Source organism: Pongo abelii, chromosome 2 (genome assembly GCF_028885655.2).
Source record: "Pongo abelii isolate AG06213 chromosome 2, NHGRI_mPonAbe1-v2.0_pri, whole genome shotgun sequence".
Classification (NCBI taxonomy): Eukaryota; Metazoa; Chordata; class Mammalia; order Primates; family Hominidae; genus Pongo; species Pongo abelii.
In genome coordinates this window covers 197266494-197291341 of record NC_085928.1, presented here as the reverse complement: position 1 = coordinate 197291341, position 24848 = coordinate 197266494, and the positions used below count along the sequence as shown (strand labels likewise).

Genomic DNA, 24848 nt, shown 5'->3' with positions numbered 1-24848 from the left:
AGTTTTAAAACCCTTGTGTATTCCAAGAGAAATGTCGTCCATGTGTTTCTGATTCATTTACACTTAAATCATTAAAATGTTGTTTTGTGAGAGTTATTTAATGTGTGCGGAGCCTGTGAGTCTTCTTAATGGGAATGTTAAAAGCTTGTTTTCCTGTGCTGACTGAGACAGAACACATTTTGCTAAAACAGTGCCTGAGTTCAAACATATCCTCCCATCTCATATACTTGTACCTGCATTATCAACCACAGCCTCTTGATAATGCCAAGCTTGACAAGGCTGACATTCAAAAGTGTGAAAATTAGAGAAACTGGAGAGAAAATGGAGTAAGAAGTATAGTGAGAGTCAAGCCACTGTTCCCCAGAACGTGCCAAAGGAACGTTATCTGAGGGTAGACAGTGCATGTGTCTGCCGCTTTGGTTAGCGTGGCTGGCAGCCCTCTCTCTGGTACTCCCCTGGACACTTCTACAAGCACAGTCTTATTTAAGCCTCAAAGGAACTCCCGTTTTCCAAATGAAGACAGAGAATCAGATACGTTAGGTATTGTGCCCAAAGTGCACAGCTGTCTTGGGTAGAAAGGAAAGATTACAGCTAAACTCTGAGTCTAATCTTCTTTTCAAAATGACTCAAATTGAGTTTCTCTGTGAATGCTGTCTGTGTGTGTGCATTTGAAATTCCATATGCATTATAAAATGTTAATGAGTAGCAACGTAATACGGTGGCTAACACTTCAAATTCTGCCTCTATTACTTTCTAGCTGTGTGAACTTGGGAAAGTTACTTAACCTCTCTGGTCAATTTCCTCTGAAAAATGAGACTATTACCAGCCATGTATACAAGATATAAAGATGACTGAAAAGAATTCATATATTAAGTGCTTAGAGCAGTGCCTGACACATAGCACTCAATAGCTGTTAGCTTCTAGTGTTAGTGGCGGTGGGGAGTCATAAATAACTGGATAATCTTGGCAAGTGACATATTCTCTCTGAGCCTTAGTGTCCTCACTTGTAAAATGAGTATAACAGCAGCACTCTCACCAGTTTGTGAAAGTAACTGAGATGATGTTAGTGCCTAGCACTGTGCCTAACACAGAAAAGGTGCACAGTCAAACTTAACTTTTATACCCAGATATGCCTCTCCCTATTCAGTGTTGGTTGTTGTTGTTGTGGAGGGGGTAATTTTCTTATTATTCAGCTCATCTTAGATCTAGTGTTGATTTCTCCAGAAGCCATGGGTATAGACATGTATACAGGCCCAGGTCTTTCTGGGGCAGTGAGATTTCTTGCTGCGATGGGCCCTTTCTTGGCTGGAGTAGAGCCGCGCACGCTCCAAGCCGGTAAATAGTGCCACAGGTATTGCTCATGGGGAGGAACAACCAGCCAACTTCAGGACTTAGTGCTCCCCCAGTTCCGGGCCCGTGGCTCTGTTCACAGGAAAACCTGTCGTTGTTTGTGACTCTGATCATGAGAAAACCTCTAGTTATTTGGGGCTCTGCTCACAAGGAAACTTGTAGTTATTTGCAGACAGACGCTCTGGGATTTAGACGTTTTTTTTCTTCTAGTGTAGGTGCTAGAACTGCCTTCATAGTTGGTTGTTTCTATTTAATTGCTTTTCTTTCACGGGTGTCCTGAAGAAAAGCGGAAAATTATAGTCATCTGGCAAAAGAGACTAAAGAGAAATTAGACTTTGTCCCCTTTCACTCTCTCTCTATACACACACACACACACACACACACACACACACACACACACAGTGATACAAATACCTGCTTAAGCCCCTCAGTTATTTTCTCTCAAGGGCTGAAGTCAGCCACGCAGGATAAAGGAGGGAAGGGAAGGAGCAGATCTTTTCGGCAAGAAGACAGATTTTGTTGTCAGGTTCCTGGGAGTGCAAGAGCAAGTCAAAGGAGAGAGAGAGGAGAGAGGAAAAGCCAGAGGGAGAGAGGGGGAGAGGGGATCTGTTGCAGGCAAGGGAAGGCGTGACCTGAATGGAGAATGCCAGCCAATTCCAGAGACACACAGGGACCTCAGAACAAAGATAAGGCATCACGGACACTACACCGGGCACGAGCTCACAGGCAAGTCAAGCTGGGAGGACCAAGGCTGGGCAGCCGGGAGCACCCAAGGCAGAAAAATGAGGTACGTGCCAGGGGAGGAGAGGGCACGGTTCCCTTTTGGGGACTGGTGTCAAATAGCAGGGAGGGTCTGACCTTGTCACTGGACAGACTCACCTGCGTGTCCTGCGTGTGGTAGTGAGGGGCTTTCTCATCAATTCTTAGGGCTCTGAGAAGGGAGCTGTGGGTGGGCTGGGTGCCTTCCCCAGGACTCTAGGAGACATAAAACTTGAAACGGGAGACTTTGTGCAAATCCTGCTCTGGACGCTGCTGAAGCTCGGATTTCTCCCGCTGCCTGCACAGGGTGCTGCCTGCTGGCGAATGTGACTCTCCTCCTGTTCACCCACAAGGCTGATTTTTCCGTGTTCCTCCTCTGGAAAGAGCATTGCTTTCTCTCTTTCAACACTTTGTGAGTTAGATATGTGTTTGTATGTTTATTCGTCCTGACCAGAAAAGAAACCAGCTTCCCCATAGCTTGGCTCTGTGGTTTCTTCAACCTTTACAAGTTTGCCAGTTAAACCTCAATTTAGAAAACTAAAAATCTGTCCCCATTTTACAGTTCCCTATAAATTTTCTGCATTTCTCATTGAAATCAGAGGCAGCTGGTGGCATGAATCAGGCTATGAAGTACACCAAATGGCTCTTAAAGAGATATCACACTTAAAAAACAAAAAAAAGGATTTTAGAGTTCTGAAATCAAGAACTTCAAATTCTAATTGGTTTTAAACTCTTTAACCTCTCTTATTCCTCATTATACTTGACACTCCTTACCAGACCTTTCATACAAGTTCTTTCCTGCAAGTCTGAAAACCCAACCACCCTAGTTATTTTTATTACTTAAGTGTTAATGCTGTTAAACACACACACACACACACACACACACACAAAATGCTCTGCAGATGTGTAAAGTCCGAACACATCTTTTACTATTAATTTTCTTTTCAATTGGGAAAGTGTTTTTATTTGTTTCTCTTCTGCAAAGTAACCTAGCAACTTTTCTGGGTCTGAGACCAACGAGAGGCTTCAGACTACGTTAACTCTTTGAACTCTGATTACCTGTGGTTCGGAGAGATAACCAGGTCCTTAAAAATTAGTGCAATAATTCTGTTCTTTTTAAATCCATCGTAATTTTAAACCTGCCATTAAACATCATTTTTCTTTCTCCAAAAAAAAATGTGATTTATGTCAATCTGCATTGAATGATAATCTCATTTATCTGTCAATGATCTGGTCTGAATCCCACCCTACCATTCAGTGCCCCAGCGCATATCAAACTACTTGGCTGAGTAACAATTCTGTATCTTTGCATATGCTCTTCCCTCAACCTGGAGCAACCTTCTTATTTTCCACCTAGAAGACCTGATTGTTCAAGCTAGCACAAATATCTCTTTCTCTCTCCTGACCACCATCTTCCAGAGTGAACATCCCCTCCTTTGTCCTTTGTTCTGTTTCTGTCCCTTGAAGCTGCATCTCTTATTGTCCTTGTAGTATCTCCTTGTTTAAATGTCCACCTCCCCTTACAAATTTCAGTGCTCCTTAAGTTACGTGATCTGTGTCTTCATCTTTGTATGGCCAGCACCTAACATAATGTCTATTTCCTACTAGCCATTCAATACCTATTTGTTGAATTGAATTCAACTTTTGAATAGCCAAGCAACTATGAGAAAAGTGCTCCACTAGAAAAGTCTCCAGCAGGTCTTGTCTCACATGGATACAGTATTTCAGTGTTTGCAGAGCACTTTCAAGAGCACTGTCTCATCTGGTTTTCAGATTCTGGATGAAGTAAGGATTTATGGATAAGTTGTGGGTACAAAAGCAGTTAAGCAACTTGCCCAAACCACACTGATGATCATGAAAAGGTCCAGATTCAAATTTGGGTCTTCGGGCTCCAAGTTCAGGATTTTTTCTACTATATTCTACTGGACTTTCAGCCAAGTGTATTATTCTAAACTGATGGCTTATAATTCTGACTGTACATCGGAATGATCTGTGGTGCCTTAAAACATGACAGTGCTCAGGCCTCACCCCAGACCAATTACACCAGAATCTCCTGGGGAGGGAATTTGGCATTAATATTTTTAAATTTTTCACATAAAGCTATGGGTTTTTAAATTATTTTTCACAGGATTAATTGCTTTGGCCAGATGCCTGGGCATGATATGGGCATGGACCCAGCTTCTTCTGTGAGCTCTTGTTATTCCCTTCTTCTGTTGAAGTTAATTCACCATATGGTATTGAGCATGATGTGACATCTCTTGGGGTATCCTTTTCATCGTCTGTCAAATTAGGGTGCTCCGTAAGGGATCCATGCAGTCCCTTCCAACTCTTCAATTCAAAAATGGAGTCTTGGTGTGGTATGGGCTGAAACAAGGGGCATGTACGGACAGTGTATGGAAAAGACAGCAAGTGCCGTTCATGCCACAATCATAGATATATGCAGGCATTTTTACAGAGTCCTGCTAGCCTGTTCCTACAGTGGGGCCTCTAAAATCTCAGCTCTATATATTACTTTTGACATTTCTGCAATGTAGCTAAACTTTTTGATTAGCTGGAGGACAGATAGCAGGTGTTGGGAACGATACAGCCGGTGCCTCGTATACAAGAAGCCAAAAACATTCAGAGAGTGTGACGAGGAATGAAAGCTGCCACTTATATTCTTCAATTTACAGCCCCTAACACAAGCAGGCAAGCATATGCTCAAGCCCATTACATGAAGGGAGATATTTGTTTCATATGTTTGAAACCATTTTGAGATGCAAACAAAGTAGAAGGGAAAGCTTCCTGGGCCTTCCTCCCACGCTGACCAGTTGCCTACCACACATGGCACCAGGCTTCTGGGCTACACAGGGCTGTCTGCTGCCAGTCCTTGACAGAACCGGCCTCAGGAGGCTCAGTGTCTCCTCAATGTGGTCTGGAAAAAGCAGTCATGAAGGAAGTTGACCTTTCGGCCTTGCATAATTTGGGTGTCGCTATTATAGGGAAGTCCGGTTTAGGAGCCAAAGCTCATTCCTGACTCTTGCTTTTCGGGAAGTAGCGGGATGGAATAATTATAACTAATGTTTGGCTAGGGCTGGACAGTTACCAAAATACTTCCCCATCCTCCTTTACGCTGATAGCAGTGCTGTGGGAAGTCGTTATTATTACTACTCAGTGGATGAGGAAACAAGACCTCCCATGACCTCCTAAAATGGAAAGGATAAATAAAGTCAATGCTGGAGCTGAATCTAGCTCTTCTGACCCAGGGCCAGTGCCCTCCCCTCCTCAGCAGGGCTGAACCTGAACTCCCAGCCCTGTTAACACTGGTTCATTTCCTCACTCGAAAATGGGATGCCTGGGCCCTGCCAACTGGTTTTTTGACTCAGCTTTCTAACTAATTCACAGGTTAACTTGGACATATGCCTTCCCTTCCTTCTGCCTCTGAGGCCCTCCTTCCACAGATTGGTTTAAGAAAATATTGACATTGGCTATGGGATTAAGACATTTTGTTTTCTTAATAGAATCTCACATATTGCTATTGTAGGGACCTTGAAAAAAATTAAATAAATGTATTTTCTTTTTATTGAAAAAATAGTACATGGTCCTTCTTGACAAATGTAAACATTCTATATGCACAAAAATGGAAATACTTATATTCCCATTTCAGAGATAACTACTATCAATACCTTGGTGTATATCCTTTCAGACTTTTTGTACCTACCTATTTACACTTTATGTAAATATTAACATGACATAGCTACATAATCTATGTATGTAGTTATCTTGCTCTGTTTACATACACAAAAACTCAAATGTATGCATTATACAGATATATGCATCTGAATACATGGGCAGACTGGGTATTGGAGAGAAACAACTTCCTGATTAGCAAATATATCATTGTTAATCTAAAGATGCTGGTATGGTTTCCCAGCATTGACTTTTTAGGCTATCTAAGACTTAGGCCCCACTTTCATGGATTCATTCATTTATCATCTGTTATATATCAGACTCTGTACTGGGACCTTTATATACATCATCTTTAATGCTCATAGGAGCCTTATGAATTAGCTATTATAATCTCCATTTTACATCTCAGGAAACTGGGGCTCAGGGAGACTAGTTGCCCAAGTTTTCACAGTCAGTAAGTGAAAGAATTGGGACTTAAATCCAAGTACATTTCACTCCAAAGGGTGTGTCTAACGTAGTGCAATGTGATACCCACAATGATAGAGAAATGTGCAGGGAGCAGTGGCTTGTGGAGGAGTGAAAGGATACTCCATAGCTGGGAAGCTCTGAGCTGGATGGTGGAGGATAAGCAAGATGGCGGAGTATAAGTAGGTGAGGAGTGAGCAGGGCACATGCAATGAGGCTGGAATGGAAGGGCATGGCGTGCTCCCAGAATAACAGGGGGCTCACAGGGCTGGCTACTGAGATGAGGTGGGAAGGACAGATCAGCCAGATCAACAGGGCCTCAACAGCCATCCAAGGAGCAGACGCTTTACCCTGCAGACACAGTAGAACAGCATGGTCACATCTGTGTTTGAGAAAATCAGCTTTGGCAGAAGACTGCTGGTGGGTAGGTTGGGGATATTGGTTAGGATGCTACAGCAATAAGCCATATAGGAAAATGTAAACTATGTAATTAACTGGAGAGGAGGAGAGATGGATTTCCAAAACATAGGAAGCAGAATAAGTAGGACATGGTGACTGTTGACTCTGGGGTAAATGAAAAGATGAATGGTTAAAGCTCAGGCCAGGGAACTGGTTGATGGTAATACCATGAACAGAAATCAGAAATGAGAGCAAGAAAAGATTAGGAGAGGAGTGATGAGGCAAGTTTGGGCCCACTAAGTTCAAGGTCACTGGACCTCACAGTGGAATCAGTCTGTTAGAAGCCTGGTGTGGTGAGTACAGACTGACCAGAAGGGCTTTGACCAGCCTTGGTCATTCTGCCTCGTTATTGCGTCAGCCATGGTGATGTTCTCTGTAAGTTTTATTGAATTTTCCTTGCCTCTTTTGCAACTCTTTATTAGTCTATTATCTCTGACTCCTACAGGAAGAAGTTGTAGGTTTTTGATCCTTTTACCAAGAGGAAGAAAACTTGCTTTGCTTGTTCTTTCTTTATTAAAGATTTTGCATACTTTGACTGAGTTTGTGGTGAAATACCATTTTGAACATGTTAAATCTGTTTAAGGTACTACGGATTCCATCAATGCATTTAAGCCTCATCCCAGTATGATAACGTTTACTTTTTAGAAAAGAGAATCAAGAGTTAAATGAAGCTGAGCTAGAGAAATATCAACTTTCACTTAATTAAGAAAAGTACATTTTCAACAGTAAAATGGAAGTGTCAGACTCCCAAATGTGATACTTTCTAGGAGTTTAAGTTAATACTATTATCAGAGCTTTGAATGAGCAAAACCAGAAGAAATCTTAGAAATTATCTAGTTACCATATTCCCATAATACAGACTGAGGAGGCAAGGTCAGAAGGGGAAAGCTCATTACAGCAGGCCAGAGACAGAGACATGCTGAGATCTTGTTCTCCTGGCTGTGATTGAGACGAATGGCGGGGGCCTGTGTTTATAAATGTAAGTAGACCTACATTCATGTCTTTCAGGTGGCTGCTTCTCTATCATGCTCTGTGCTTCTCCCTGTCAAAGGCTTCAGCCCACACCGTGGAGCTAAACGATATGTTTGGCCAGATCCAGTCGCCTGGTTATCCAGACTCCTATCCCAGTGATTCAGAGGTGACTTGGAATATCACTGTCCCAGATGGGTTTCGGATCAAGCTTTACTTCATGCACTTCAACTTGGAATCCTCCTACCTTTGTGAATATGACTATGTGAAGGTGAGACTCCTGATGTCCCCTAACTGGGCCAGGCTCTCTTCTGGGATTTAGACAAGGCAGTATGAAATTAGACCCTTCCAGGGTGGCATATAGTAAGAGAGACACACAACATCACAATGGTATGAATTCAGGTCAAGGTGGAAAGCTAAGTGCAAGCTGATGGGTAGAACTAGAAAGGTCCATGAAGGAAACTGAAGCTGATAGAGTATGACTCAGCCCAACACAACATCCCTTCTTTCTTCCTGTTCTCAAAGCCTTTACTGTTTCTACCAGCCTCTGTTCCAACGTCACCTTTAATTCAACAAGCAGAAAAGGGCAGAGACCTCAGAGACCTCAGAGTAAGCAGTAAACATGGAAAGAGAACCATAATTATGTCCAAAGTTGAGGCATTAGAAAGCATTGTCCAATTTCCCAAATAAAGATCAAGTATTTGGGAAGTGCAGGGTATACAGTAGTAAAGAGTCAGAGATGAAGTAGGAAGGGTGAGTGGAGGGGAGATTCTTAAGGGCCTTGAATGTTATGCCAAGGAGTTTGCATTTTATCAGTAAAAGCGTGGGTAGGGAGGGGACGGTCACTATCAGAAGCAGATGTAAAAAGTAAATATGGGGGAAGAGCAGGACCGCATCAAAACAATATACCCTGGAATTTAGAGAACCCCCCACAAAAAAATATTCCACGGGTGGGAAGCTGTTCTTCTTTTAAAGTGAGGCTGAAAAAGGTCAGAATATTTCTAGGGGATCAAGTTTATTGCAGTTATATCTATTTAAAAAAGATGTGGAGACCTAAGAACCTACCTTCTAAGCTCTCTCCAGCTTCCTGGAAGAGGTTCTCATCAAACAACTCTAGAGCATTTAGATATTTTTAGTATTATTGTAGACTCATTATTCCATAGCCAGTAATTCAACATGAATTAACCTTGTATTAACCAGAATATTTGGTCAACAGCAGAGAAGTGAGTTTACAAGGTGCTTTTACAATTATAATCTCAATCAAACTTTAAAACAATTTTGAGACGGGAGCCATGACCCCATTTCACAGGTAAAGAAGTAACCCAGAAAGGTTAAGCAACTCACCCAAGGTTGTACATCTGGTAAGTGACGGATTAAGGTCTCAAATCCATGCCTTGTGTTTTTGAATCACATGCTCTTTTGTCTACACCAAACAACTCCCAAGCTATTCTCCACCGAGCCTAAGATACAGCAGAGGCGTACAAAGGCACTGTACTTCCACTTATTTTATATGTAGAATGTTTTCATTGTATATGTTGGATCTGCCTGTAATGTCCCATTTACAATTGGTCTCTGCATCTAAAAATTTTCCAAAATTGGTGTTCCATGGTAGGGATTTTTAACCTCAGCACTACTGATATTTTTAACCAGATAGTTTGCTGAGAAAAGCTGTCTTGAGGATTGTGGGATTTTTAGCAGCATCCCTAGCTTCTATCCCAACTAGGTGCCCGTAGCAGCCCCTGCCCCACCACTTATTGCAATCATAAATGTGTCCAGATGTTGTTCAATGTCCCACAACCACTGCTGTATGGGATGATGCCCTCTTAGAATGCCCTGTGCTAGGGACGGTGGAAATATTAGGACACAAAAGATCTAGCCTCTTAAAAAGAAAGATGAGTCTTGAAAATAGCCATTGCACAAGATAGAAAACAGTGATGGCAATAAAGACTAACTGATAAAGAATGAGAAAAGGTGGAACTGGTTGCTCTAAGAGACAATGTGGATTGGTAATCTAGATGCAATTTTTATAAATTCATTAAAAATAGAACCAATTTCTCAGGGTCACAAGGATCAACCAGGGGGTCTTCACTGAGGCCATGAGTATGTATCATCCTAACCTGAACTTTCTGACCAAAAGGCCAGTTATGCTTTTCAGGATAAAAGGGTTATCCAGAGTTAAACTCCAGGATAAGATGGATTGTAGGTATGGGTCCTCAGGCTAAGTGGAATCTCCCAGCCCATTCCCCCAAATAATGTTGGTCACAAAATCATGGCATTCTTTAATATTTTGGTTGGAGGGTTGTCTTAACCAGAAGAAAAATTACCAAACACTGGTTTAATATGACAATAAGTTCCATGGATTCAGACAAGGCTAGATATGAACTTTCTAACCATATTTTTCTCACTTTCAAACATGTCAACCATCTAGAAATTTTGTCAGTGCCAATAGCTTTTATTGGTACCTGAGGCTCAAGATCACAGAAATTATAGAGTTTTTTTGCTCAGTTGTAGTAATGACTTCTTCTCATAATTTGCCCCCTCTCCTCCTTAAGATTTGACTCTTAACTTCATATTCATTGAGCAACTCTTTCTCTTAAGTTTGATTCTTTTTCAGACAGAAGACAAATTTAACCTTGTTAGGTCTCCTTTATCAAGATGATAAACACACAAGAGAGGATTTAGCTCATTTCTTTGCTCCAAATAAGTGGAGTATCCAAGGAAGGCAGATGAAGCAGCTGACATAAAGCAGCATTTTGTTAATGGGAAAAAATGATGATACTTTTCAAGAGCAATAATATAATCTGAAGACCTCTCCTAACACTGAATTAAAGACATTGGAATAGATTTCTATCCAAAGCTTGGCTTTCTTGGCTAAAGAATATTTTGGAAATTGGTTGATGGCTTCTATCTAGAGTGGTGAGACTCCTTCCTGAAACCACAAGTAGATGGACATGGGCCCTCTGGAAGGGGCAGCACGGTCCTGGGCCCTTACATGGAATTCAGGAAATGCCTTTTCTGCTCTCAGATCTGTCACTAACTCCCCAAATGACATGGAGTGGAGAAGAATATTATTTTACAGCACCCTCTCTGCTCCAAAATTAGACAGATGACCTCTGGGCATAACAGAGAAGTAGTCTACTTGAGGCAACTTAGGGATTGAGCTGCCTACCTGAAGTGCCCTACCGTCCTTGCATCTGTGAGTTGGGACAATTTTCCAGTTCCTTTGAAAGAAGAGATTTAACATGGTGGCGGCGGGAGCTGAGATAGATTTCTCCACTTATGCTTGCACAGCTGACTCTCTTCCAGAAGGCCATCCTAATGTCAGCATTAGCCTTCTGCAGAGGTTTCAACAGCCGTGGGGCACCAGCAGGCCTCCCCTCTGCAGGATGCTGCATGCTAGTTGGCTGACTACTGGTGCTCATGTGGAAACCACCCTGTGCCCCTGCCTACACACACCCAGTGAGTTGCCCTCCTACAGCTGAGAACTCACAGAATGTCAGGCTGCAGGGGCCCTCTGGGGACGCATCTCATCTTAAGTTGTGGTTTTCAAATGTTCTCCCCAGTACACATTTTCTTCTTCTTTTTTTTTTTTTTTTTTGAAACGGAATCTTGCTGTGTTGCCAGGCTGGAGTGCAGTGGCGCGATCTCGGCTCAGTGCAACCTCCACCTCCCAGGTTCAAGTGATTCCCCTGCCTCAGCCTCCCGAGCAGCTGGGACTACAGGCACATGCCACCATGCCTGACTAATTTTTTTGTATTTTAGTAGAGATGGGGTTTCACCATGTTGGCCAGGATGGTCTTGACCTCCTGACCTCATGATCCTCCCACCTCGGCCTCCCAAAGTGGGATTACAGACGTGAGCCACTGCACCCGGCCCGCATTTTCTTCTTGAAAATCTTCAGTTAGGCCCAACATAGAGAAGAGACAGAAGTGAGCTGCTCTAGCTGAAGGTGGTTCTGCTTGCTCATCCTCCTTGGTTACCCTGAAGCACCTTGAGGGATTATGGCTTGAATCTTGCTGCTCTGGCCACATTCTTATTGGACAGAAGAGGAGGTCAGAGTTCAGAGAGTTGGTGAGCAGTCTGCCTCTGAAATCCCAAACCCAGAAGTCTTCCACACTTAGTTGAAACCCACTGACTTTTTCTAATCGCCTGGCCAACGCTAGCCCCTAGCATATATGCTTTTTCTGGCTATAAATGGAAGAGAAGCTCTTCCCTTTCCATCTGAATAAAAGTGCAAATATGCCATGTGGCCCTCAGGTAAATCCACATCCCTCTCCAAAATTCTGTTTTTTGCTCTGTTCAATGAGAGGGTGGAACGAGATGATCCCCATGGTCCTTTCAATTCTGGAATTATAATCCCAATCCTCCTCACCAGAACTTCCAAGATGACCCCACCAAACCCTCCTTATCATAGTCAGGATAACACCAGAAAACAGAAATCGTATGTTTACAGCAGCTGCTTCTCAATGTTGCATAACTGCAAGCACTCCAGTAGGAGCCTGCAGCCTGCTGGGGATGTCTTGGTGGTATGTCATCACAGAACTTGTAAACATATCATGCCAACACTGTCCTTTACCAAGCAACTTAAAATATCACTGACTTGCCTTTGGCAGGATAAAATTCCCTGTTTTGAGGCATTTTTCCTCTATGACTAAATTCTCCTCCCAGGCCTATATAGGAGTAGGTTTAAGAAACCTTCCAACTCACAGGAACATTTTCCAGCCCAGCCCAACCCCACAAACTGCCCTTCCCACCCAGGCCCATCAGGGCGATGATGATGGAACTGCTCATACTGCTCATCAGTAGCCTGAAGAAGAGCAGGACTCCCAAGTCTGTGGTCCGGATGCTCACATTTATGAAAATTCTTCTCCTGCCTGATTTCCCACAGTTCTTGGTCTTCAAGACTCATGCACATCTGCACAGCAGCATCTGCTTCCTTGGAATGTGGCTGCAATGTTTAGATTCCTGCAGTGTAGGGATGAAGCATACGAATCAAGGCTGGTTAATGCTACAGGGAAGAGGCAAAGCACAGATACTAGTCAGGGAGTCAGGCAGCCTGGGTCCTGGGTGTCATTCTATACTCATTAACCTTGGGCAGATGACTGCACCTAAAAGGGACTCTGTTTCCTCCTCTTTCAAATACAAACGGTTAAACCAGATGGTCTCTAAGGTCTACTTTTCCTTGTTGTTCTGTGCATCTAAGACCTTAGAAATCATGATCCAACCCTATGATCATCATGTCCAAAGCCCAGGGAAGGGCAGTTGATTGGTCAACATCATGCTTGTATCAGAATTTACATCTTAAGATTCTCAGTCTTTTCTTCTATTTATTTAACAGAATTATTTAACAGATTAAAAAACAGCAAAGTCCCATCTTGTGGATGATTCGTTTTTATGTTGTAATATAAGACAAATACTGTCTCTAGTCAAACTTACCGTTAAAAAATCCCCTAAATATTGTAAAGCATTATCTTTTAGATGTCCAGAAAAGAATTTTTTTCCAAAAATGCAAGAAATTAAAGTTCCTTTTGTTGAGCACCAGATGAAGTGGTCCATTTATACTTACAAAAAAACTATGAAGCTATAGTTATGGAGAGAGTTTAGATAGTTATAAACCAGAACCCCCAAGAGAACAGCAGATTACACGTTCCAATTTCAAGTTCATTTCATGGCATCTATTCGCTGTAAAAGGAAGCATAAATCATCTGCATTTGGATTGTACTCTCTTTCTTTTTTTCTCTTTATGTCACCATGTGTAATATTTTAATAGCATCTGTGACATGTTTATGTAATGCAATGCCACTGTTCTCCTTTTAACCCTATATCCTTGATGTATTTGACATTTCTTCCAACCTTTCCACTGCTAGTTCCTTAGTTCCAATTCTTATTCCTCTCAACTAGTCTATTGTAATAGCCTTCTATATGTCTACCAGATGTCAGCCTCTCCCCATCTAGCCTACCTTCTATGAGTATCCAGAAGGATCTTCTTTGAACATAGCTTTGATTATGCTACTCTAAAAATCTTTCAATGCCTCCCCATTATCTATGGAATGAAGCACAGTAATTCTATTGAAAATCTACCATAAGCTGGACACTATGCCAAAGACTGGGTCTGCAAAGATCAGTAAAAAGAATTCTTCGCAGTAAAATGAACTATAAAGTCCTCAAGGAATTCACGGTTCCATAGAATGTAATGAAATAAGTGCATAATAAAGCCAGACAAAGTAACACAAGGGGTATCATAAAAGTTTGGGAGTGGTCATTTTTAGATGGCCAGGGAGGGCTTTGGAAATAGTTGATGTTTGAGATTAGTCTTTAGAGGTAAATAATAATTTGGCAGTGCAGTTCTCTAAGTAGGATTTCTTAGCAGAGCTACCATCAAAGCAGGGAGGTTGAAGAGGATGGGAATGATGCAAAACTGAGAATAATCAGAGTTGGCATGTTTTGGGGAGATGTAAAGCCCAGAAAGATTGTCTGAGGGTGAACTGAGAAATGTTTGGTAAATTTGGGTTTAAGCATGTGCTCCCCAAATCACATACGAGTGGTCAAAGGTTGAATTAATTTCACAGATGGATTTTGTTGGCAGGCCTAATATTAACTTATACTATGATTTGGGGGTATAAAAAAAGAAGAAAGAATTATGAAAACATAAAATTTCCGATCTCACATGACAATCTACATTTCCAAATTCTCTTAGAATGTTAGAAAATCTGGCAACTCTTGCAGCTTCCTGCCTTCAGCAATCAGCCAGCACCAGGAAGAGGTGGCCTTGTGGAGTAGGGTCCCCACCATTCCCTATAGCTCCCCCATGCTAATGCTTTCTTGCCTCTTAATGGCACCATTGCTGATTTTACAGTAAAGAAAGTGAATCATTTTTCCCCAGTGTCTCTATCAAAAGTAGGAAAGTTAAAAGTTCTTGAGAAAGACACGTATTTCAGGAAAAATTTCTTTGCAGAGTGAAGAATATCCCTCTGTATTTAACACGCAAAGTGTGTATTTCTGTCTAAAGAATTCATAGCAGCTTGTTTCACTCGTTTATGTTTTCTGCCTGGCATCTTTTAGCATTTAAGTCTAGGACCTCCAATTAGAAGCTGTGATGTGGTGGAGGGGTGGGGCAGTGGGGTTTCGGGAATGTGACACAGTCAGGGGTATGCTTGAGGAAGATTAATCTGGAGCTGCGTGAGGGATGTCAAGGACTAGTAAAGTCAAAAGAAACTGGAGCCGCTGAATGAGGCCATTTAGGTGGCTGTGCTAAATAGATTGGATATGACTATGTGGAGCGTAGTATACTTCAAGAAAGCCCACAGGCCTCCTGGACAGCTATGGAAGAGCAGGTAGGATGTGCAGAGGTAAACTCCACAGGAACTGGCTGCATATGGGAGAGGAAAAAGGAGGAATCAGAGGCTTTAAGCCCCAGTTATGACAACTTATTGGCTACTTAACCCAGAAATTGAGATCAGGAACGTGAAGATGTGTAGATTTAGAAAGATATAGAGTGCACTGAAGTGCATTGAGTTTTGAATACAGCTGGAAATGCTGGTCTAAATTTTGAGACACAGCTTAAAGAGTCATAAGAGTGGGTGTAGAAAGAGCACAGAGACAGTGATGGAGAGAGGATTAACACACTGAGGATTAAATTCTGTCTCTGCCACCATCTGAATGAGGAACCTTGGCAAAGCTCCTTGATCTCCCTCAGTAATGGTTTTGTCATCAGTTGAAAGGAAGAGTTCCTAATGAATACAAAGTCTTCCTCACAGGTTGTGGGAGGATTTGAATGACATGAGGGTCTAAGTGGAATCAGTACTGCAAAACGCAGTTGTGCTCAGTGGTTGGGAGCTCAAACTTTGGAGTCATTCAGACCCAGTGTCAAGTCTTGCCTCCACTTCTTACTGGAGCAGTTGCTTAACCTTGCTAAGATTTTCTTCTCCATCTGTAAAATGGAGATAATAATGATGCTTATTTCATAGACTTGCTGTGAATGCCAAATTAAGTAAATGCTTTAATGACATATGTCCAACACATCTCTAATTAGCTCAAAAGTACTATTATAGTGGTAATGAAGGCAATGGTATGAGTAATAAAGTGTCTGCCTGGTATCACCAGATGCTCAATGAATGTCAGTTTTCTTATCAACTCTGACCCTACCACTGACTGGCTATGTATGACCTTGCTAATGTTACTCAGTTTTTTCTAGCAATTTATGGAAAAGTGCTTCCAAAGCACTATTCAAAAGCAGGAGGTTATTTATTTCTCCTTTGTATTTACCTTGTAGAAACACACATTTTACTTGCAGTTTCTAATCCATTAACTAATTTGATTCCCATGGAATAGGAAGAGCAGGGATTGGGATTATTGCACCTAATTTACAAAAAAGGAAACAGGTACAAGTGAATTTGTTCAAGTCTCTGCAGGAAAGCCAGGTTTGAACCCCTGCTCTTCTAACTCCCTGAGTCATGGTTCTGTGTCTCTATGGAGCCTTCCTCAGAATAGGCTTTATTGTGGGAGGGGCCCTGTTGTGTTTCCCGGCCATGCGTTATTCCTAAAAGAATACTCTATCTGTCAAGATGATTTCATAAAATTTAGCAAACCGGAAGGTCCTTGAGGGTCCCTATATTGTCTAGATTGTTTTAAATAACGTTCTCTTTTATCTTTTGAGAGAAAAAAATGTTTTTTAAAAATAATAGAAAATGGAATCTGAACTACAGTGAATCTGCAAGTGCTTGTATTATCTGCTTGTAGTGCATCATTTCTGATGAGCTCAAGCTCATTCCCACTAGATTGCCAGCCCCATGAGTTCAGGGCCTATGTCTGTGTTTTCTCCAGTAGAAAGCACAGTCCTGGGCAGAACAGGAAAAGGCACATGTCTCCTGGCAGTGGAAAGGGCTCTGGCCTAGAAAACAGCTGCTGACTCCTGCTGAGAGCTTGGGCAAGTCACGTCTTCATTCAAGGCCTCAGTTTCCCCATCTGCCTGATGAGGGAACTGGATCAGCTGGCCTCTCCAAACCCTTCCAGTTCTGATGGTCTGTGACTCCCAGTCCAATGCCCCTTCCCTCAGGTCACATTGGGTCAGTCTGCATCCTGCTGTGTAATTGAGAGGTAAGTCGCTCCCAAGTGGGACTCTTCTGACCCCTAAGCTCCTAATTTCTGTGCAATGCTCTGTGTTTACTTAGAACATGCCCTCGACCTTCGGGCTGAACTCACTTCACCTACTGCGTAACTCTGCTCTTTCTCTGGGAGTGGACAGGAGGCCTTGGCCCCAGAAGGAAATGAGAAATGGGTAAACATTTCTCATGAATTTCAATTGTAGTCTCCAGTGGAATTCTCCCACTCCAGAGACACCGGGTCCCAAACACCAATTCTAGCTGATTCAGAAGAATTAGAAAATGAAAATGAGCTTGCTTCAGGAAAGTGTAACGAAAGCTCATTTTATGCCAAAAGTGCAAACAGCACAGGCTTCAGGGTGATGGAAAACAAAAGGAAGCTCGCAGTGCTGAGGAAGAGCATGTGGGTGAGTGTGAGCTGGGAAGGTCCCAGGTGTGGGTGCACATGGGGTGCATATCTCTGTGCTTGAGTATATTACAGGTTGCTCTTGAAAACACCTTGGTGAAGAGCAGTGCCTGAATTTACTTTGATGTGCTTATAAAGGGAAAAGTTAAGGGAAGAAGAGGTATTCATTTATTCAACAAATATTCATCTAGTGCCTACAATTTATTAGAACTTAGTGTACAGCAGTAATTAGAACAGATAGAAATCTCTAAAGTGAGGCTTACATTGCACTGGGATAAACAGACAATAAACACTAAACATAATACATAACTAAATTATGTACTAAGTAATAAGTTTATGGACAAAGAAATAAAATAGAGCAGGGCTCCGCATGAGTTGAGATGGGGGCTCTGATTTAAATGTGGTGCTCATTGAGAGAGTGACATTTGAGCAAACACTTGAAGCAGGTAAGAAGGTTAGCCATGTGGCTTTCTTGGTCAGGGGGGCTACCCTGGGGGGCACTCTAACCAGAGGGAACATTCAGAACTTCATCCTTGAAGAATAGCAAGGATGGCAGTGTGGCTGGAGGGCAGGAACATGAATGAAGACTGAGAGGTACAGATGGGGGGCGGGATGGGAGACTGGAAAACAGGGTTCCTGTTAAACGGTGCCAGGCAATGGCAGGCTTTACAAGCTGCTTTCATGCCCCGAATCTCATCTGACCTGATGCTCAGAGGATAGTATTAATGTCCACTTTTTACGTTTGTGAAAACTGCGGCCTGGAGACAGGGGCGTGAGTGCCAACATCCAGATTGGGGGGTGGGGGCAGGGAATGGGGGCAAAGAGATGCGCAGTGGCTCATCACTCAACATTCAGATAGCACAGACACAGAGGGCCCGCAGAGCATAGAGCATAGAACAATCACAGAATTAGGAAGTAATGACTTTTCACAGAACTGGTTTTCATACAACTGGTTTCTAATAGAATTTATTTAATTGTAAGTTTATGAACCTTGATGATGTCTGTTTAACAACAGGGTAGCAAAATCTCTGAAAAGCTGACCGTTGGCTCTTATAAACTGGTGTGAGCTGCCGGCTCCAGCACACCTACTGCCTGGGGAGGTTTAAGTGACCCCTGAGGTATGAGTGGCAGAGCTATGACAGTTGGTCCTTATTCCAGCGCTCTTGTAGGATTTCTGTGCAAAGATTTGAGGATGTAAGTTTAGCCTGAGTCGGGGCAAGGTCCTGGGCAGTGTCACCGGAACACAGTGGCTCACAATCCTTGAAACTCTGCTGGAAGACACTGGCCCAAGGCGGCCCCTTCTGTCCACTCAGCACCAGCCGCATCACTGCCTTCACCCACATCCTGGCTATGACACACCTGGAGCCAGGCAGCTTCTGCCGCAAAAGAACACAACAACCCTTTGTGTTTCCCATCCTGGGGCTATTTTCCTGTCCTGAACTGTTTGGGGCCCAGCCTCCAAGTTGCTGAAGGGATTTGCATATGAATGAGCTCAGCTCTGGAGTCCCAGAAGGGGTGAGGTGGGGGAGTCTGAGCCATTCTCAGGCCAAAGAGAGTGCCAATCTTCCCTGGCTCTCCCTCCCAGACACAATTCCAGACTCTTCCCTCCCACCCCACCCCCCAGCCCAGCTCCCTCTGAGACGGTGGGCACTGCTGGTTTCCCACCTGCGGGATGCCCGCTTCCCAGGCTCTTGCCTGCCAGCTCTTTCTTCTCCCTCTGCTCATGCTGCCCTTTTCTGTCCAGAGCCCTCCCAAGAATGGGCAATCCTTCCTGGCAGCAGTGGGATCCTTGGACTCTTAGGACCTGCCAGCTGTTTCTCTGGCCCCCAACAGCTGTTTCTCAGGCCCCCACATTCTTTATGGTGCCAAGCATTTGCATGTATACAATACCTGCTTAGGGACTCACCCAGCTCTGTTGGGAGGTTTTCACCCTGATTAACAAATAAGAACACCATCCTGGGAAGAGCAATGCACCTGGGCCCCGGTACTGGCTCTGCCATTGACTGACTTGAACAAGTCTGTTCCTCCACCTAAGAAAGGACACTGCCATTGACTGACTTTGAACAAGTCTATTCCTCCACCAGGTATAGACTTGAGGTCTTTTCAAGTTCTTTTCAGCTCTGACCTTTGCTCTGGCAGGTGGCTTATCAGCTGTGTGATTCCAATTATTGAGCCAAACCTGGCTGTCAGAACATTCTGATGTTGTCTCAGGTCTGCTACTTGTAGGCTATGTGGACTTGGGGGAGTCATGTAACCTCCCTGGACTCAGAACTGTCTCCCTGAAGTGCATTCACTACATGACTGCCATTAGGAGCAAATAAAATAGAGAAGGTAAACGTGCCCTGTCAACTGGAAAGTTCCACATAGAACAAGGAATTATTATCATCATCATTATTTTTATTACTTTTTTTTTTTTTGATGGAGTCTCGCTCTGTCACCCAGGCTGGAGTACAATGGCGCAATCTCTGCTCGCTGGAACTTCTGCCTCCCGGGTTCAAGCGATTCTTGAGCCTCAGCCTCCTGAGTAGCTGGGATTATAGGCGCCCGCCAGGACGCCCGGCTAATTTTTGTGTTTTTTAGTGGAGACAAAGTTTCACAATGTTGGCCAGGCTGGTCTTGAACTCCTGACCTCATGATTCACCCACCTCGGCCTCCCAAAATGCAGGGATTACAGGCATGGGCCACGGTGCCTGGCTGATTATTATTACTCTTTTTTCATAGCCAAAAGACTTGAGCCAAGACTGGATCATCAATCTCCAGAACCTCTCATTTGAAGTCAACTTGAGCTTAGATCTGCCAGCTGTGTTATTTTTACTTTACGTGGCTTTCAAGAGCTTCTGAAGTGCAGCACACACATGCAAACACATACCAGATGCCTCCTTCATTTCTAGACCCAGGTTTCTATCTGGTATCAGGTGCCTTTAACTTGCTTCTACTCAGATCACTGACTGAAATTAAAGCTACCTGGCAGAGTAGCAGGACTGGGCCATTAACCACTGGCCCAGCAGCTGGGAGTGATAGACTTTCCGTGAAGGTGAGCTCAGGAGTACCCAGCCCGCACAATGAACAGGAGTCGGCCCGGGGCTGTCAGTGAATCATTGGCCTACCATTCACACATCTAGAAAAATTGTTTGAAGCACAGCAAAGTAAAGAGAGAAATTCCTAGACTTAATACTGTCTTCTTGTGGACAGAAGCCTTTAGAGATCCCTCACTTTGCTCTGATCGTCTTTCATAACTTAAGAGTTCCCTTTTGATGTCTCTCAGCCCCAGGACTGTTGGAAGGCTTTGTAAAGTGCAAAGAGCCAAACAGGTAATAAGCCACCTGCCAGAGGAGGAGGCTGGGCTGGGAGGTCTCTCTAGGTGCCCTTCCAGCTCTATCAGCCTGGGTTGTGGGTCCTCACAAAAGGGGAAACCACTGCTGATGGCTTCGGCGAGATTAGGAAAGGAGTGAAATGGAGAAACAGTATCCAAGGACAATCTCAGCTTCTTAATGTTCTCCAAATGCATGAAGTGACCCTTGCCCCACTAGCTGGGAGCCAGAATGTGTCATCTCAGTTGGTGGATGGATCTCAGCAGTCCTGCTTTTCTCATTGATGTACTGAGCGCTCAACATATCCCAGGCACTTTTCTGAGTGTTTTATGTATATCACCTCCCATCCTATTTACAACAGTTCTGTGACATAAATATGATTATTTTCACTATTTTACATACGAGAAAAACTATATACAGAGAATATTAGTTTCCTAGGACTTCTGTAATAAATGACCACAAACTAGGTGGCTGTTTAAATTGTTAAATTTCTTAACAACAGAAATTTGTTCTCACACAGTTATGGAGGTGAAAAGTCTGAAATCAAGGTGTCTGCAGGACCATGCTCCCTCTGAGGGCTCCAGGGGAGGATCCTTCCTTGCCTATTCTAGCTTTCTAGAATAGGTAGTTGTAGGCGAGCAGTCTTTGGCACTCCTTGGCTAGTGGCAGCATAACTCTAATCTCTGCCTCTGTCTTCACATGGCTGTCTTCCCTCTGTGTGTGTCTCTGTGTCCAAACTTCCCTCTTCTTATGAGGATACCAGTCATTGGGTTAGGGTCCACTCTAACCCTGTGTAGTGTCATCTTAACTTGATTACATCTGCAAAGACCTATTTCCATATAAGGTCACATGCAGAGAAACAGGGGTTAGGACTTGAACATGTATTCTAGGGGGACACAATTCCCCCTACAGTACACAGAGTTTAAGTAATTTTTCCAACATCTAATCATTGGAGAAGATCACATAAAAATGAGATGCCCCAATAAGTAAGGGGTTGCATCCTAAAGAAACAGAAAACCTAACAAATTGAAAACAATTCAAAATTTGACTCACCCTTGAGAAGTCAAAAAAGGGCACAGATGTTCTTATTGCAACCTTTCTTGAACATCTAAGATCTATCTTTCTTCTCTTTTTCTGTCTCTCTCCCTTTCCTGTCCCTCTCCCTTTCTTGTCCTTTAGGTCTTCATGAACTCTAGACTAAGAAACTCTTCTCTCTCCCCTTAGCCATCCACTTACACCCACCTACTCACTCCTTGCACTTCACAGTCACAAAAACTGTCCCCTGACGTGAGACCCTCCCTGCCATACACTGCCATATGTGAGTTTTAGGTATTCTGAGTTTCTTGATATTTTCTCAGAATTTTACTTTTCACCTTGTTGTTTATGAAGCAAAGATCTCTTTTTCAACTCTGTTGGGACCCAAGGGCTAGAGAAATAAGAGGAGGTGACAGAGTGCTGAGGAGTTCCCACGCCATGTTCTATAATGAAGGGAAGACACGGGGGGAGGAGGGTGATAGCAGATGAATGACCCTGCACTTCCAGGCTGGTTTAGTTGCCCCTCCTCTGTGCTCCCCTTGTTTGTTGACTTGGATTAACTGATTTTATACCATGGGGTGGAAGCTAGAGGAAAGCAGCTTTGAGCTCAAGTTTCTTTTTAAATGTAAAAAGAGAGGAAAAAGAAAAATTACCTATAGTTCCACTAACCATTGCTAACAGTTACTCTAATTCCTTCTACTTTTTATTTTGAATGCATACTTTCAACATAGGTATAATTATACCATATATACTATTTTTTCTGCTTTTTCACTTAATATTGCCTCCTAAGAATATTTCCATATTGCTATAAACTCTCGATTAATGTGATAATTAATGGCTGCTTGTATTTAGAAGTTAATACTAATTTAACTATTTCTCTAGAAAAGGATATTTACAGTATTTCTAATATTCTATTATCATATGACTGCTATAAATATCTTTGTTTATAAAAGTTTTTTTCCACATTTGGAATATTTTTCCCTAGGTTATATTCCCAGATACGGAACCAAGAGATAACTTTCAAAGTCAAGGATAATCCAAAACAGCCTGATCTATCTTGGAAGATACTGAGTTTCTCATCCCTGCAGCTGATAGTGAAAAGGTGGTATGATATTTGCTAAGGGTGTGGTAAAAAGATGATAGGTTAGACTAGGTGACTTTTGAGGCCCCAGAAACCCATGAGATTGTGGTTCTCCAAATTTCAGTTTACAAATGTCAGCCTGTTCTTTGTCCCAAATCACTTTCTTACTTGCTGTAAAAGTTATCTATTGCTGTGTGATAAACCACTCCAACACTTAGTAGCTAAAACAACATCCATTTTGTTTGCTTATGATTCTGTGATCAGGCGTTTGAGCTGGGCCCAATGAGATGGTCTTTTTGCTGGATTAGCCTCAGGTCCTTCATGCAGCTGCAGTTGTTCAGAGGCATGTCTGAAGCTGGAAGGTCAAAGATGACCTCAGTTGCTCATCTGGTGGCTGATAGTGAACGCCAGTGAATTGGTCTAGAGACTTTAATCAGACGGTTCATCTCTGCCCTATGTGGCCGCTGAGCCCTGTGGCCTCACAGGGCTTCTTCACACAGTTGCCTCAGGGCAGTATTCCACATGTGGAAGTGTTAAAGAAAAAATTATTCAATGACACTTGTTAAAGTGTGGTAAGGCAGACTTTATTCAGTACCGGGACAAAAAGTATAGGTACCACGGCAATGGGATTTTGCAGTGAGGGAGAGAGATTGGGCTCAATTTTGAGTATAGCATGGGCAAGTGGGGATTTATAGCCAGGGAGCATGGTGGTGGTCAGTGGATGTTAAATTACTAAGGGGAAACATCAGGGGTAAGGGGGGTGCTAGCTAAAATGACCTAACAGGATTCTTGCTGATGACAGGCCAAGATGATCAGACAGCACCTGTGGGGATGGTGGAGGATGAAGATCCCAATTCAATCTCTAGGGTGAAAAGATTTCAGGGATGGGGCGTTCTTGCTACACTGATTCAGCAAAGATTTTGCTAAAACTGAGTTTTACAAGGAAGTACACAGAAGAGTTGAGGAGACGTTTCAGAAGCCTGACTAAAGTTTGGCTAAGCAAAGAATCTTTGTTAATAGCTACAAGGCCCCTTGAGGCCTAAATTTGGAAATAGCATACTGCTTTTAACGTATCATATACTTGTTGTCAAAGCAAGTTAGGCCAACCAATGAGCAGTGAAGTTATATTGCAGAATTATCTGTGTGCAGAAATGGAAGAGATTATTGTGAATAATTTTTGCAAACAATGTATTATTATCTATCCTAGGGAAAAAATAATTCTTGTCCTTTGCATATGTGAAATGTGCTTTTGCCCCTTCTCTCAAAGTTTTATCCCATTAGCCATTCAGGCTTGAACTCCAGGACCTCATGATCTAAATCAGGTCTAGAGTTAGATGACACACAAAGGTATAGCTCTTGAAGTATATCTCTTCTTGATCTAGAGATCTCTGAACCCAAAAGAAAAGTTATTTGCTCTCCACATGCTCAATATCTCCTTGTCTTGGTGAGAGAAGAATAAGATAACCACAATAGAATTTCCATTGAAAAATGGAAAAAATGAGAGGCATATAGCAATTACTGCTCCATAGTAATTCTGAAATTTAGCCAGGCACATGTTGCCAACTGCAGATACCAAGAATGTTCCTTGATTAGAGCCCAGTTCTGCTTCCTTGGAGTGGTGAGAGTGGATCCCCAGTCCATTGCTCTCTGGGAGTGGTGAGAGTGGCTCTTGCCTCTGATCTTGACTCTGCCTCTGGCTTCTTAGCTTTGTCTTCTGAGACATTCTTTCCTTTCTGTAAGAAATGGCCCATGTTTGTAGCTGAGTAGTCTATTCAGCTCACTTTCTGTACATAGAAACCTGAGGCTCAGGAGCCTCTTTTCATTTTGAATTGCCACAGTCATTTCTAGTCCAAGCGGATATAGCTCCCTTAAAATCTTTTTGGGTCTCCAATGTAGCAGAATATAGTTCACTCCACAAGATGAAAAACATATCCACAATTCTTTTCAAAATAGGCCTTCCTATTTTAAAGGGCATGTCAGGGTGCTACAGAACAATGCTCTTAAGATTCTTAGGTGCCTTGTGGTCTGGCTGATAGGGAGTACTAGGTACTGCCTTAAATCTTCTAGGTCTTAACAAATGATTCTAACAGCCACACCATTGATTTGACATTTACCCTGAAGCCATTTTTGGTTTTAAAATCTTTTTTTTTTTTTTTTTTTTGAGACAGTGTCTTGCTCTGTTGCCCAGGCTGGAGTGCAATGGCATGATCTCAGCTCACTGCAACCTCCGCCTCCCAGGTTCA

At 42.8% G+C, this 24848-nt stretch overlaps 1 protein-coding gene across 11 annotated transcripts in view; it reads left to right on the top strand.

Annotated features, from left to right (window-relative positions):
• Window positions 1–1906: 1906 nt before the first annotated feature.
• MASP1 (MBL associated serine protease 1) overlaps window positions 1907–24848 on the top strand; it is a 73759-nt gene continuing 50817 nt past the window's right edge. For 5 of the 11 annotated variants that reach the window (XM_063722382.1, XM_002814397.6, XM_063722381.1 and 2 more), the window contains exons 1-2: window positions 1931–2137; window positions 7711–7942. In XM_063722382.1, coding sequence (XP_063578452.1) covers window positions 2133–2137; window positions 7711–7942 — 237 coding nt within the window. In that variant the 5' untranslated portion in view covers window positions 1931–2132. Of the gene's footprint in view, window positions 2138–7689; window positions 7943–16456; window positions 16768–24848 lie in introns of those variants that run through there. The other 6 variants (XM_009239636.4, XM_054553114.2, XM_024244738.3 and 3 more) reach the window with 4 other exon arrangements.